Here is a 15236-nt window from a genome sequence, read left to right on the forward strand (position 1 = left end):
AATTACTGTTTGCAATGGAGTTATATTTTTCATCCTTTCATTTTTAACTGTTTTGTCTTTATATATAAAGTTTATCTTTTCTATATTTTTTAGAGTCTGATAACTGAATTAAATTGAATATTTAAGCCATTTACACTTAATGTAGTATGTAATATGATTCATTTATATCTACCAACATGCTGTTTTTTATTTTCCTATTTGTTCTCTCTTCTTTTTCTCTTTTCCAGCCTTCTTTTGGAGTTTACTCACATAGCATTTTACATTTTTCTCCTGGTTTATTACATTGTGACATTTTGGTTTCATTATTGGTTACACTGTAACAGTACTTTTTAAGTTGTCAGAATTCCATTTCATATATTATACCATTTCTCACATTCTTAGAACAGAATGTTTTAATTTTCCCTATCTCATCCTTTGTGATATTTTTGTTAGTTTTTTCTTCCATGTTATCTAAATGCATCAATATAGTATCAGTTTTACTTTAAACAGTAATTTATCTTTAAAATAAATCTTTTAAAAAGTGTTTTATACTTAGCCACAAAGTATCCATTTCAGGCCCTTTTTATCCCTTTGTGTAGACCCAAGTTTCCAAATGGTATCATTTTCTTTCAACTGAACATCTTCATTTAATATTTAATATAAAGATTTGATGGCAATGAGTATTCTTAGCTTTTGTTTGCTTGCAGCATCTTTTTCTCACTTTCCAAAGAAACATTCATTGGATATAGAACTCTAGATTTATTCTTTTCAGCAATTTAAAGACATTCCATTGCCTTATGATTTGTTTCTACTATTTAATAAAAATCCCCTATCTCCCCATTTCCAAGATATGTTCATTTCCTTCTGAGCCCTTAAAAGCAGCACCTTTAAAATTCAAATTTTTGCTGACAGTTTATGAAGATAAGCGTTTTCTCTAAGATTATATAGGCTTTCAACCGCTGGGCTGTCCCCTCTGAGCCCTCACCGGTATGCCTCTAATGTCATACTTCCACCATGAGTTTTAGAAAGTCTAGCTTATTATTATTGTTGCCATGCTCTGAAAAAAAAAAAACACTGTTGCAGCCTCTACCTATTAACAAATTCCAAAGATACACATATTTAGGCACATGTTGGCTGAAGCACTTCCACTTACAGGTACCAGATCTGTATTAGTTTCCTGCAGCTGCAGTAACAAATTATCGCAAACTGAGTGGCTCAAAACAACAGAAATTTATTCTTTCAGAATACTGGAGGCCAAAAGGCATAAATCAGTATCACTGGACCAATATCAAGGCCCAGGAAGGCCCAGAGCCCACCAGGAGGCGCTGAAGAGTCCACTCCCTGGCTTAGGGCGGCATCCTTCCAGTTTCCACCTTGATGGTCACGTGCCCTCCCTTCTTCTGGGTGTCAAATCCCCGTCTGCCTCCCTCTTACGAGGACACATGTGATCGCACTGCACCCCACCAGGTAATCCAGTATAATCGCCTCATCTCAAAGTCCTTAATGCAGTCACATCTACAGTCTTTTTTTTTTTCAATATATAGTAACATTATAAAACTGCCATTATATTTACATCAATGTTCCCTGAAATGGCAACAAGTGTTTTCCCAACAAGGCCTGTAATTTTTTAGCCACAAACCTTCCAAATCTTTTTCAATTTGTTGCCAGGCCAGATTTTCTTCCATGAGTTGAAAACGTACATTTTTACACTTAGCCATGGTTAGGTTTCAACTAATGCTTGATATAGTTGTTCTGACCTATTTGGGCATAATGCCCTTTACACACACACACCCAGACACAGAAAAAAAAAATCAAGAAATTTGAAAAATTAATGTCGATTAAAAACAAACACATACATAGTTTCTAAATCCCTTTAGTTACGTAAAAATTAGTATTTCAGGTAAATACAGTAAGAATCAAAACATTAAAATACTTATGCACACATACTATGAAGAAAAATAGTACAAAAACATTTAACTTTGGTCATTTCAACCATTTGTACATAAAAGTCCTATGGAAAAAAATTTCCATGACACATATTATAGTAACCAATTCTGCTGAAGAATGAATCTGAGATTTGGACCATGCTACTAAAATTTTCTTTCTTTGAGAACAAAGTGGTGAAGAGATTGAAAACTAAGAAGCATTTTATATGAACTTGTTTGTGATACATGGAATTCAATCTACTTTTTAAACATTTTATTCAAGACTCACCTACTTAAAGCATGCTTTTTTCAAGTGTCACATCTTTATGAATTACAGAGGCAAAATTAAATCACAACAATATTGTTTCACTGTTTAGAAGGGGAGAAAAGTTTCAAAAATACTATTTTTCATTGTCCAAGTCCCACTCAGTTCTTACACACATATTGACTATCTACATGTGATTAAATGTTTAGAGGATTAACTGACTCTACAAATTCATGGAATCTGTGAGAAAGTTCCTGGTAGAGAAATGACTTGGCCTCTCTGTAAATAATCCATTTTACTTATTTGTAAAAAAGTCAGCAACCATATGGCAAAATTGTTAATAACTAACTAACTAACTGGTAGGGGGAAAAAGAATAGTTCCTGGCTAATAGAAAATAGTGCATTTTCTATTGCACTAAACTCATAGTATGGCTATAGTTTAAAATGAACTATTCACTCCTGGCTGTTAGTATGAATTACTAAAAAAGTTTAACCTTTTTTTAAAACTTGGGAATGTTCAGTTAAACAGTAAAAATTTCCAGCAATGCTTGGAAAATATGTAACCTATGCACCAATTTCCCCAAGATGCAAGCAAGCTGAAGAAAAAGAAAAAGTAAAAGAATGGCAAACACTAACCTCAATTAAAAAAAAATTAAAGTGTAAAGAAGGCCGACATGCTGAAGTGTGATTTCAAGAAATGTTATCTTAAGTGGGGCTCTACTGCCCTCTTCTGGATCAAGAATGTAACACAAGTATAAACAGGGCACCTCCAGGGATGAACTGAGAGGTAATGGGTTGCTTGGCCGTTTGCCCAACTAGATACCAGTTACCAGTGCAGAGGACACCCGCCATGTCCTTGCATACATTTGTTGTTTCATACACTTTTGCTGAACGAATAAATCTGCTTTTCTCTGACTTGTTTTTTCTTTAGGAGTAAAACAACTTAAAAGTCATAAATTTAGGACACTTTAAAAATGATTCTGATTGATTTTGGAGTCTAAGGAGCAGAACCCTGACACGCTCCAGCTTTAATGTTGGCTGTCCAATCTCTCCTGATTTAAAATCCAACGTTCCAAACCAACAAAAGCGAAACAAAGGCTGGCATTTCTTGCCTTCAGCCTAACAGCCACACGACTTGAAGTGGGTCTTAACCTGTCACATAACCTAAGAACAAGTCACACAGGTCTTAGGACACTAGCAGACCGCACACACGTTTCCTCTGATGGACGAAATTCCACTTTAGAGACCCATGTCACAGTGGAGGCTAGGTAAGTACCTGCAACCTTTGGTTTTCTGATTTCAACACCCTCTGCCCAGAACAGACCTACAAAGTAGATGCATAAAGAAGTTCTATTTCTAAAGCAAAAATATAAAGTTAGCTGGTTATCAGTATTATCTGTACCCACCAGCCGTTCAAGTCTTCTAGGTATGCATTAGCAATACTTATGCACGTCAGCCTGAAGTGCTGTGAACAGGGGGGGACATTCTCTTGGTTAACCTGTGATTTCATGAGCGTTTAAATTCTTCACTTGAGTAAGAAGTTATAAACTGTTTTAATAACAACAAAATCAAACTTTACATGGAGGTACAGATAATACTGTCTTTTCTTTCCAAAATTTTAACTTGCATTTTTAAATAGAAAATACAACACATTTCATTTAATCAGTTAATCCAAAGGAAAAAAGTAAAATTCTATGATTACAGGTATTTCAATAAAACAAACACTTTTAGAAAAATATATGGAAACAATATTTTCAGCAGGTTTTATAAGAATATAAAACAATGTTAAATACAACATTTTTAAATGACAAGATTAGTTTACCTAACCTGCATTCCCTCAAATGACATGTGCATTTCTTGTTCTGGCTTAAAAACAGAACAAAACAAATAAAATACCAAATTACTCTCACCCAAATCTATTTATTATATTGGCTAAAATGCATAAAGCTCATGAATAAGGATACATTTTGGTAAAAGCAATAAATGCAAAATCAAGGCAAACCTGATAGCTGGTATCAAGTGAACAGCATATGTAGGAGGGCCTTTGCTAATAAAATGCCTTTAATGTACCAGGAGCTACAGATTTCAGAGCACACTTGTACCTGTTACACACGTAATCCTCGCAACATTCTTGAAGAAGTTAAGACAATGACAAAAACTAAGATTCACTGAAGATCACACAGCTTGATCGGTGGCACAGACATACTTATCAACGGCCTTGGGGCACCGGATGGGGCTTCCCTTGGGCAGGTTTGCCTTTCTAACTGCAGGAAGACAGGATCCAAGCACCCAAACAAGGGTGAGTTCTTGGAGGGCTGGCACACAGCCTCCAGTGGCGACGGGGGTGAGGGAAGTCAGCTCAAGATGCCCCCCGCGCTACACGATTGACGGTCTGACACCAGGCCAGCGAGGGGGGCTGATCCGAGAGCAGAATGATCTGAAAGGTGGTAATGTGGCAAGTCCCACCTAAATCTAGACTAAACAAGAACAAACTGAAAACACGGTCTTGACTGGGAAGCAAAGCCAGTATTCAGATCAAAGGGGTAAAGAAGAGATGCAGAAGTAAAAAGTTGGGAAATTATTCATCTTTATAGCTCAATGTTTGGCACACATTCCATGTAAATAATCTAAAACTTCTCTGAGGTAGACAAATGTTAGGAATGAACTTGATTCACAATTTAAAAAAAGGGAGGAGGAAAGATGTGCCCCAAAGAGGCCCTATTTCCAATGCTGCCTTGAATAAAATCATTCCCATTATTACCTATAAAGGCCCTTTCAGTGAAGTGCGTGGGTTCCTGCCACTGTATTCCTGCACTTCGGGCTGGACAGTAAGTACCTTGCAGCTCAAGGCCCAAAGCCAACCTGGGCTTTCAGAGGGAAGCGAGTTCAACACCTTTTCTAACGTCTCTCCTTGGGCCGTGCTGCTTTCTCCTCCTGTTTCTCAAGCTGGAGCTTGGACAGCCTCGCCCGACAGTCTCATGATTCTGTCCGACTGAGGCTCCCCTTCCCAAGCCCCGGGGCCCTTGCACATGACTGCCGTGGCGCGCTGTCTGTACATGTCCCCTGCTGGACACAGCCACTGAACAGACAGGCACAGGCAGACTCTGCCTCTTCAACTTTGACCCCGTGAGACCAACAGCCCAGCGGACTTGCTCTCTGAAGCAGTTCATTTCATACAAGGTGAACAAATTGGAAGCTTGCGGTTCTTCATGTGAAATTTCACATGAAATTCAATAAATGACCCTGCACACCTCTTTTTACCCCTGTCGCCCACCCCACCCTGGGGAGAATTAGTCTCCCAGGATAAATACCTAGGTTACAACCTCAGTCCTCCTCTTCCCTGCCCGTTTTTGAGTTACATTTCCTCCACTAGACATCCTGGGCAGTCACAGACAGAACCGAGTCAACAAGAATGACAACAAAACAGGATTCCTCGTGTGTGAAAATAAAGCTGGTTACAGGTCAGGTGAAAACAAGGAGACAAAGCCCTGGGTTTGAGCAGCACGTTAAGCCCTCAACATCAGATCCGAGAACCCAAAGTCCCCGTTACTTGAGGTCCCCAGGAAGAGAAACATTAGGAAGGGCGCGAGGGAACTAGCTATTCAAAGGGACGTATTTCTGTACTTGTCTTGCTCCGATCTCTGCTACATAGACGGCTCCGCTCTCCCCACTGACGTCCAACAGGTGAGGCAGGACTTGGTCTGCGAGCTGGACGGTGCTGATCACGGCGCAGTGGCCAAGGCTTCCGACGGGGGGCGCTGCCACCAACACCAGCCTGCTGAGCCGCAGCTGGGCTGCGATCAGGTACTTCCCGTCGGGAGAGAATCTAAGGGCAGGGCACAGAACACATTTCTGGAAAATTAACGTTCAGTGTTTACTTTTTCAGTATTTTTATCCCCTACAGTGCTGACCATCAGGAGGCACCTACTCGCCAAAGGGTCTTTGAGGGAGAACTTAAATCTGATCCCCTTCCGTGAGTGAGGCAATGACAATCCACGATGGCAGACACGGCCAAAGACGAGCCGAAAGTTTTAAAAATAGTATCAGAGAATTACACAAAATAAAATTAATGGAGTTGGGCACTACAGACTCAAGATCGTTGTTTTCATTTTATATTTAAAAATTCACGGCATGTATTTCGAGGCTCAGGCTGCAGGAGAGGCCTGGGGTGCAGGTCCCCACGTCGCCCCGGGGCTGTAACCGCGTCCCCCCCGCCCAGGATCTGGCCTGTGACGGTCACGTGGTCTCTGCATACTGGTCTCTGTCCCTTTCTTCCTCCCTGAAACCACCAGTAAAGATTTTGAACTTTCAGCTAGACTGAAAGTTCTCCTCAGAGAGACTCACATGAGCCAAGTAAAACAAGCATTTTAAAATAAAAAGAAATAGTTACCTGACCGAGGAAGGCCCCTCCTCTGAGAAGCAGTCACTCCACGCTCCTAACCACTCCCCGGTGACTTTATCAAATACTTGAATTCTTTTATTCCCTCGGTCAGCCACCCACACCTGAGAAACCAAAAAATGTTCATTGGAAAAGATCTACCTCATTATTAGAATAAAGAAAAAAGAAGGGGATAGGAGAATAAATGCTTATTTTCATTCAGTTCACAAATATTATCTCATTTAGTACTTAGAGGACCCCAGAGAAGAAGGTATTAAAAGCCCCATTTTCAGGCAGAAAACTAAGGTTCAGAAAGGTAAGTACCTATTTGATGAGAGCTTACAGTAAGGGGAGAGCCACTGACGGCCTTGTGTCTTAACCCAAAGCCTATGGCGCTCTGTCTGTGGTGCTGGGCGGCCGAGTCACTGAAAAGCCTGAGCACACGGCCAGAGGGCAGAGGGTCTGTGGACACCGCGAAGGCACGGCGGTCATTCATTTCTCTGACAAGCATTCACACACACAGTACTGACAACCTGTTGGCTCCTGGGCCAGGTAATGTGAAGGAAATAATGGGTAATAAATAATAATAAGAGGCAAAGAAAAGCAGCCCTGCCCCCGAGCCCAGGCTACGGGGAAGCCACGTATTCGTTCACATCACAGTATCAGCGGACCTCTGCCTATTTCCTAAGATCTGTTCCAAGTGCCAAACCACTGAGAGAGGAAGCTTAGGAGGCTGTAGTAACACATGCGGAATGGTGACAGGCAAACCCAGGGTTTAATTCAGGTTTCTTACAGGCTGTACTGAGCTTTGAAGGAAGCCACTATTACACAACAGGAAGGCAGATACATTCTAGAAAGCATTTCATGTGCTGCGTCTCTATGGCAGACAGAGAGAAAAGGTTCTCGACACGCAGCTGGGGTTGCAGAGAGGTGGGCAGGGATGGGCTGGAAGGCTGCGCCGACCCTGCCGACCTCCACTTCCCCTCATCAGGAGCTTTATTTCTTGGGTTTGTGGATTTAGGGACTATTTCTTCAGGGTAACCCTGATTATATCTTTATTAATGCATCCGTCAATATAGCAAGCCACGTTATAATGTGAATTTTGGCAGCCACTGAATTCATCCACAATCAGAAACAGAGACTCATTCTATCACTTTAGAAAGGTGGCTGATACCTAAGCAAGATCACTTCTCTTGTCCTTATCTGTGACTCTCTAGGGAGGATGGGCTTCCTTAGAGATAAGACAGGGGATCACTGTCTAGGCCAGTGACCACGGGGAAAGGCAGTTTAGGCCCTGGGACGGACTGACTGTTAGCATTCTCTTTCCTACCAATGCATTTGATCATGAGAAATCTTGTTTAAAACATAATTCTAACTCTGGAACTAATTAACTTTTCATATAGGGCTTGGGTGATGATTAAATGAGTTAATAATGTAAGCGCTCAAGAATAGCATGGGTGTTAATAAAAAAAAAACACCTGTACACACAAATTAACACTCATTTTTCCTCATCCAGAAATGCCAGAGTGATCTCCAAAGCCCCTCACAAACGGCACTCCCCCCCGCGGTGAATTTCCCGGGACCACTACTTGCCCGCTCGGAAGCTCCATCTTGCTCTGGTCCTGAGGGGAGCAGCTAACACGCTCAGGAGGGTGAGTGAAAGACCAGAATGCCAACTCTGGGGAACCTGACTCAGATAAAGTTCACGTGGTCGGTGACCTTCCTATACAAGATGGGAAATACTTGAAGATTCTGTGACGAAAACTCTCACTCCGGGGACACAGCAAGCCAAACTATAATCAGAAGGCTGCTTGCAAGCACGGCATCAGAAGTGAAAATGGATTAAATTTCTAACAGCATGAAGCTGAGAGAGTCTGACGCACCCACCACGCAGCAGGACATTCAGTCACTAATAAGTGTGTGTAAGATGACGGTGTGTCCGGCACTAAGATATAAGGCAAAACAGATTTAGTACACGCCCTCCCACAGCCCACAGTCAACTAGGGATGACGATGATATACGAGAGCAAGACAGTAACTCTAATGAAGTACAGGCTACTTACAGGAAAAGAGGAGGAGAAACTAGTATGAAATAGCTGAGCGGGGGTCTGGTTATAGGACGGACACCAAAGAAATGTACGTATACTTAAGGCTGTGTAAGAGCAAAAGCGGTGGCAGTAGACAGGAGTGGGACTGAGAAATGGGCTGAGCTGTGCTGGTGAAGTTCTGTTCCCCACAGAGTGGGGCCAGCGAGAGCAAGAGCCTGCCGAGGTGGCTCTGTTTCAAGCTCCCGAGATGAATCTCCCTCATCTCCTTTCTCTTCAACATATTCTAGAATTAATTTAATTTTAGAATTAAAATACATTCAAGCACTCATAGTTTTCCAGGTCGGAGAGCAACTCTCTTTTTCCAGTTAACATTACTCATGATCCACGTCACCATTTGCTTATGCCATAAGAAATCTATTTTGCTCCTTTTTAAATATTTGGGGACCTCCCTTCATTATGGGACCCAAACATTTACAAGAGAGTATGTGGGTATACCCAGCCCCAGAGGAATCACCCAGACACACCCAGATACACACATCCAGTAACACATATTCACCTACCCAGACATGCGTGTACCAAGATTCCGACACACATGGTCAGACACATACACACACACACTGACACACTTCCAGACACAGTGGTGCTATGTATTTACCCGACCAGCTGAATCAACTGTAACACTGTGAGGTATATTGAACTTTGCAGGCCCTGTCCCGTTTTCTCCATGTAGCCAGAGTATCTGGAAATCTATAAATGGTAAACGTGTGGTTAGAGCAACATGCAGATGACACTATGCGTTTGCATGTTGTATTTCATGCCATACGTCATGGAAAAACTATCCAGAAAAACCCCCCCAAAAACAAAAAACCCTTCTCTCTTCCAACAATTATTCTATTGACTTGTGGATATCATCTGCCCTTAAATTTTCATCGCTCAGTATCACCCTTTAGGGTTCACATCAATCTCTCCCACAAACTCGTTCGTCTTCCCAACTAACTCACTATCTGGTATTTACCAGTCCTCTCAGCTTGAAAATGCACGTTACGTTCTTAGAGTCTGTCTCTGTTATCACCCCTGTGCGGGGCTGCGCTGAGTCTAAGCCCTGACCTCCAGTGCCTGTGAATGCGACCTTATGAGAAATAGGGTCTTTGCAGATGTAATTAAGCTGAGACGGTCCTGGACTCTAAACCCAATGACTAGTGTCCTTACGAGGGAACTGAGAGGGAGATTGCAGGGAGAGTCACACAGAAAAGGTGCTCGTGTGAAGTCAGGCGGAGGCTGGAGTTACCCTGCCACAAGCCCAGGATGTCTGGACCTACGAGAAGCGGCGAGAGGCAGGGAAGGGCTCTCTCTCCCCTGGTGTCCTAGAAGGAGCGTGGCCTGTCCTGCAGATTTCAGACTTCTGGATTCCAAACCGTGAGAATAAATTTTCATTTGTAGCCACTCCAATTGTGGCAGTTGGGTACAGTAGTCATAAGAAACAAGTACACCTAAACTCAATCTGTCCCCAAAACTTGGTTGTTTCTTTCATAGAATTTTTTGGATTCTTGCTTTATCCCTACCTCACCTCCAACTGTCACCAACCAAATTCAGTTGCTGGGTGACCAAGTGACTACACAGTCTCCAATGACAGAGGTTACTGCAAGACACCCTGATACAGAGCGCTGTGTCTTGTAAGAATGCTGTTTCTAGAACATCATTTCCTACTAAAAATCTTCAAAGAATCTATGGCTTCAAAATCCTTAGGAAAACTTTCAAGGACTCCCAAATCTTATTTCCTACTATTCAAAAGGGCCTCCTTCACTCCTTTCCTAGAAGACCCGCTAATTACCACCTGCAGACCTCATGCGACAAAGCCCGGTGGGCGCTCCTGCCAACATATTCTCCTGCCACTAATACCAGTTTAGTTCAAGAACTATTTACTTCATGAGCTCTTCCCCAGTCAGGAGTAGCTTCTCCTTATCTTTCTTTCCTTTAGCCTTCAGCTCCCGAGGGCAGCACGGAGCTGTTCCGCCTGGGACGGGCCTGGGCATGGAAGAGGAAGACGCGGAGCAGGGGCACAATAAAACACTGCTCACCGGTCAACCTGCAGGACACCGCCCTGCTGGGATGCCAGGTTCCTAACCGCCTCCTTCTCAACTGCATGGGAAAACCACTTATTTCTTGAGCCCACTATCAACTCTTAACGGCCTCCAGTTCATCTCAAAGGAAACAGCCAGCTTTTGGTGAAGAATAAACAAGCGCATCACCACGATCCTTGCTACCGGCCATCCTAAACACCATCTGGCTGTTTCCTAGTGAGACGCCTGAGGCCTTTACACACAGCGTCAGGTACAGTGGTTATAATATTATGCCAGGCTTCCAACAAATCAATCCGACTTATAAAGTAAGAGTCTTGCAATGCCATTCAAAACTAAGCCACGTACCTGGGGACAATTTGATCAGTCTGTTATTCAATCCTCCATCTCCGTCCACAATGTAAATATCTCCCGTGTCCTCTACATATAATTCTGCCGGATTATCAAATTGCAGAGGATTCAAACCAGTACCTTTTTTGCCTGGGGTACCCAAGACTTGAACAAGATCACCAAAGGAATTGTATTTCTTAACAGTGTGACCGTAGGACCCTACAAAGACAGACAGGCACTTTCACAAATATAACCACTGGACAAACATCCACTTATTTCAAGTAAGCTAATATAGCACAAATTTGACAGAATTAAACAGTAAGAGAGAGTTGACAGGCTCAGATAATTAAAAGTTGTATTTGATAAATAATAAAGCTTATTCATTGGTTACAGCCAAATCTGTTCACGAATTAAAATCTCAGATACTCTAAAAATAAGTAAATCCTATGTTCAAATAAATAAAACCAAAAAAGTTGACTCCTTGTACAGAAAGCTCACAATGTTAAATTACTGGCACACCACTTTCTTTTTTAATCTTATGGCCCTGAATAAGCATTTCTTGTAAAAGGAAATTGAGATGGAACAAGACAAGGAACACCATATACTCGAAAACTGTTATTTCAGTCATTCATCATGTGTAGACCTCAAATTTGAGTAGGTCAAGAAAAAAATTTCTCTATGGTACAGATTTTTTAAAACTACATTTTCTCCTCGTGGAAATAAAATTCAAAATTCAACCCATTAACTTGTCTCCTAAGAAGACACTGAATCATGCCAAATCACTAGCATCTTCTCAGTTACATCAAAGTTTCTTGAGTTAAAATGATCTTACAAGCAAGTTTAAAGCAGAATATTAATAAATAGGGAGAAGCTGTAAGGCAGTTAACAGAAATCACCTTGAAGGTATAACGAGACCAAATCATGTGTTCAAAAAATTCTACCTTGAAAATTGTGCTATGATACTTGATTTAGAAGCCTGAGCTGAAGTCTGTAGCAATAATAAGCAAGCATTATTAAAGAAAGCAAATGTCAAAGTTTCTAAAGAATTGGCAAAAGAAAATACCAGTAAATAACGTTTTTCAAACACACAGCTGATTTGCAGCCATGTTTTTATTGAAGGGAATTTCCTCCTTTGAAAAATGGGAAGGAAGACAAAAGCTATCTTTGGATCTGCGCATGGGAAAATAAGCGGTCATGGAAAGAATGAAGAGATCATGTGTGTGCTTGTTACTGGAAATCAGTGACTTACTGATTAAGGGTCACATGAATGTAATGACTTAAGAAGCAAAGGCCTTTAGCATTCAGTCCTGAAAAAAAAGGATGAGAAGACTAAAATTTCATTACAATGTTACAATGAATTCGGAGTCATCTAGATTTTTTGGTTTAACCAGAATTTTATCATCCAAAATACAGCTTGAAATAAATGGGTTATCAACTGAGGCTCAGAAATCTTTTGGGTTCTAAGAAGAGATGTGGTATATGGCACTTCCTACAAAAACTGAGAGCTAATGAACTCTGAAAAGGTTTCCAAAGTAACCAGGACTGGGGACAAAGGCTGACCTTCAAGGCAGGAATGTGAGTGGGCCAAGGAGAACTAGAAATATTGGCTTTATGATATCACTCCTTTCTGAGATGCTGAGAATATGATGCCAGGTTATCTCTGGTACCTTACTGTCTCAAGCCACAATGACACACAAACAGCTATCCCTGAAAACTTATCCCCACAGCTGTAAATTCATTCAACTATGCTTACTTTGCATTTCAGACATTGCACTAAAAATATGTGATGGAAGATTTCAGACAATCATTTAGTGGTATTTCAGAAATGTTAAAACACTGGCAGTTTCTGCACATCATGCATTTTCGACAATGCGGCAGTTCTGGTTTCTTAGCACAGTCTCTTTTGCAAGAGAACTAGAAGAAGAAAATCAGAGGCAAGGATTCCATGCATTAGCTTTTAGAATCTGCCACCTAATGGGTTCACAACAAAGGTTTAGAATTATTTAATAGGAGGGGAGCAACTGATGGCTTAAAGAGGAAAAGTGCCTTGACAAGCTAAGGAGCATAATAATTACAGTCCCTTTATTTAAATGTCTTGATTTCTCCAGATATTAAGGATTTATAGAAACAAGTGATTTCATGGATCATTAAAGAAACTACAAGTTAGACAGCATTTCTGATTGTAAGAGGTACAAGCAAGAACATGGGCAAAGATGGGATTTTTATCAGGATAACTGAATAGACATTACTACACATACCACTTCCTACATCTGTGATCCAGACGGACTGTTCATGTAGTGCGCTGGCTGCAAATATACCATGAGGTGTGTCAACTGTGTGATTCCAGGCCCGCAGGAAATATCCATCCTCTGTGAACACTAATACCTTTGGGATGTTATCCCCTCGCTGAAGGTATACAAAAATAAGTGCTTAGAGAATATCAGGATTAAGAAAGTACCTTTCTTTCGGCAGGGAGAAACAAAAATTAAAGTTAAGGTTAATCGGGAAATTTATTAACATGTTACAAACCTGCTTCAAAACCTCACACTGTTAGTATCTAGCCCATTCAAAACCAAAGTGTTTACTTGAAAACCATTTAAAAAACAAACTCCACAACTGGCCTAATAGAAACTGGTGTGGTCACTTAGTGCAGTAAAACAAGAAGGCTGTTGTCTGTCCCCTTTGTGTTCGCGGTGTTTGAAAGAACACCCCCCGTTTTGCTTACTTGGGCGACGTAAACCAGGCCGTTGAGGGGGTCCACTGCTACACAAAACGTTGCTCCGGTAAAGTATTCTGAATACTCAGGCCAATTCACATCCAGCCGGTAAAGAACTTCCTCAGTTCTCCAGGCAGTTTGGAAAGTAAAGCTCCTCAAGACCTTCAATAAAATCAGAAGATTAACATTTCAGTTTGCAAAAACCAAAACAGGCTTATTTTTACACATGCCATGACCTCTGACACACAGGCGTTTACACCGCTAGACAGAAAAAGATGGAAGAAATGAGCTGATACGTCTAAAGGCCAAGGGGACCCCGATGCAAATCTGCCCGTTCCTGCAGGATGCAGTACGCCCGGCGAAGAACACAAAGCAGGCGGATGGCGACCCGCCACGGACGAGCCTTGGGACGGAAAGGGGCCGGGCGACACGGGGGCAGCCCCGCTCACCGGAGAGCCGCGGAAACGCGAGTGCAGGGCCGCAAGGGCGACGAGCACGGCGGCACCGGCCGCGCACACCCAGAGACGCGCCATGGCGGGACAGCGGGGGCCTCCGGGCCGCAGAACGATCTCCAGCCCCCACGGCCTGGACCGCGGGAAAAGCAGAAGCGGGATCCGCGCCCCCGGCCACGTCACCGCGCCCACGTCACGTGCCGCTGCTGGCGCGCCCCCGCGCTCCCCGTTCCCGGGGGGGCCCCCCCCCCGCTGCCGACTCCGCTGGACCCCGAGATCGGGGCGCCCGCGGATATGCCTGACCCGCTCGCCGTTCGGTCTCCTCACGCTCAGGAAGACCAGCCCGGGGCTGCGCTCGCCCACGCTGGACGGAGACGTGCGGCCTCCAAGACGGACGGCCAGGCCCCGGGAGGAGCGCCGGCCGCATCGGGCTCTGCGGCCTGCAGGTACCCTCCGCGGACACCTTCGTCCCCCATCCCAGGCCCCTCCCGGGGAGAGCGCGGAGCTGGTGGCGCAGAGTTGAGCTGCTCGGGCGCGACGGCCGCAGCGAAAGGCCCCGCGAGCCGTGGGGCGCTGGAGGGGTACCGGGAGGGGCTCCTGGCGCCCACGGCGCCGCGGGGTTCGGGAGCCCCCCTGCCGAGGTCGCGGCCCCCCGTCGCCGGGCTCCAGGGGCTCTCCCGCCGCCGGTCCGGTCCCGGAAGCGGCGGCAGCTGGTAACAAAGGGGCTGCCAGGCCGCCGCCCCGGCCGCGGGACCCGGAGTCCGGCGCCACTGCTCGGGGTGAGCGCCAGGCGGGCCATGAGTCCGGGTTCGTGGCGGTGAGGGCCGGCGGCCGAGGCGCCGGGGCGGCCCGGGACCTCGCCGCCCGCGGAGGGGCAGCAGGTGGCTCTGCCCCGCGGCCGCTGCGCCCGGAAAGCGGCGTCCCGACCTACCCGGCGGCGCCTGGCCTGCAGCTTGCAGACCGCCGCCCGGCCCGGCTGCCCATCGCGGGCTTCCCCGCGGGGCTCCGAGGGAGGACCCGGTCCCTCCCCGGGGTGAGCTGCAGCGCCGTTTCGAGCAGCCGGGGA

General features: G+C 44.2%; 1 protein-coding gene across 1 annotated transcript; it reads right to left on the minus strand.

Annotated features, from left to right (window-relative positions):
- Positions 1 to 1836: 1836 nt before the first annotated feature.
- On the minus strand, positions 1837 to 14387 carry NHLRC3 (NHL repeat containing 3). Its single transcript, XM_036904921.2, has 7 exons — positions 14168 to 14387; positions 13728 to 13880; positions 13261 to 13408; positions 11021 to 11221; positions 9250 to 9341; positions 6560 to 6672; positions 1837 to 5995 (listed from the first exon to the last, which is right to left on the minus strand). Exons 1-7 carry the CDS (start codon positions 14249 to 14251, stop codon positions 5764 to 5766), a joined length of 1023 nt encoding a protein of 340 aa, XP_036760816.1. The 5' UTR covers positions 14252 to 14387; the 3' UTR covers positions 1837 to 5763.
- Between the last annotated feature and the right edge of the window lie 849 nt (positions 14388 to 15236).

Source organism: Manis pentadactyla, chromosome 2, assembly GCF_030020395.1.
Source record: "Manis pentadactyla isolate mManPen7 chromosome 2, mManPen7.hap1, whole genome shotgun sequence".
NCBI lineage: Eukaryota > Metazoa > Chordata > Mammalia > Pholidota > Manidae > Manis > Manis pentadactyla.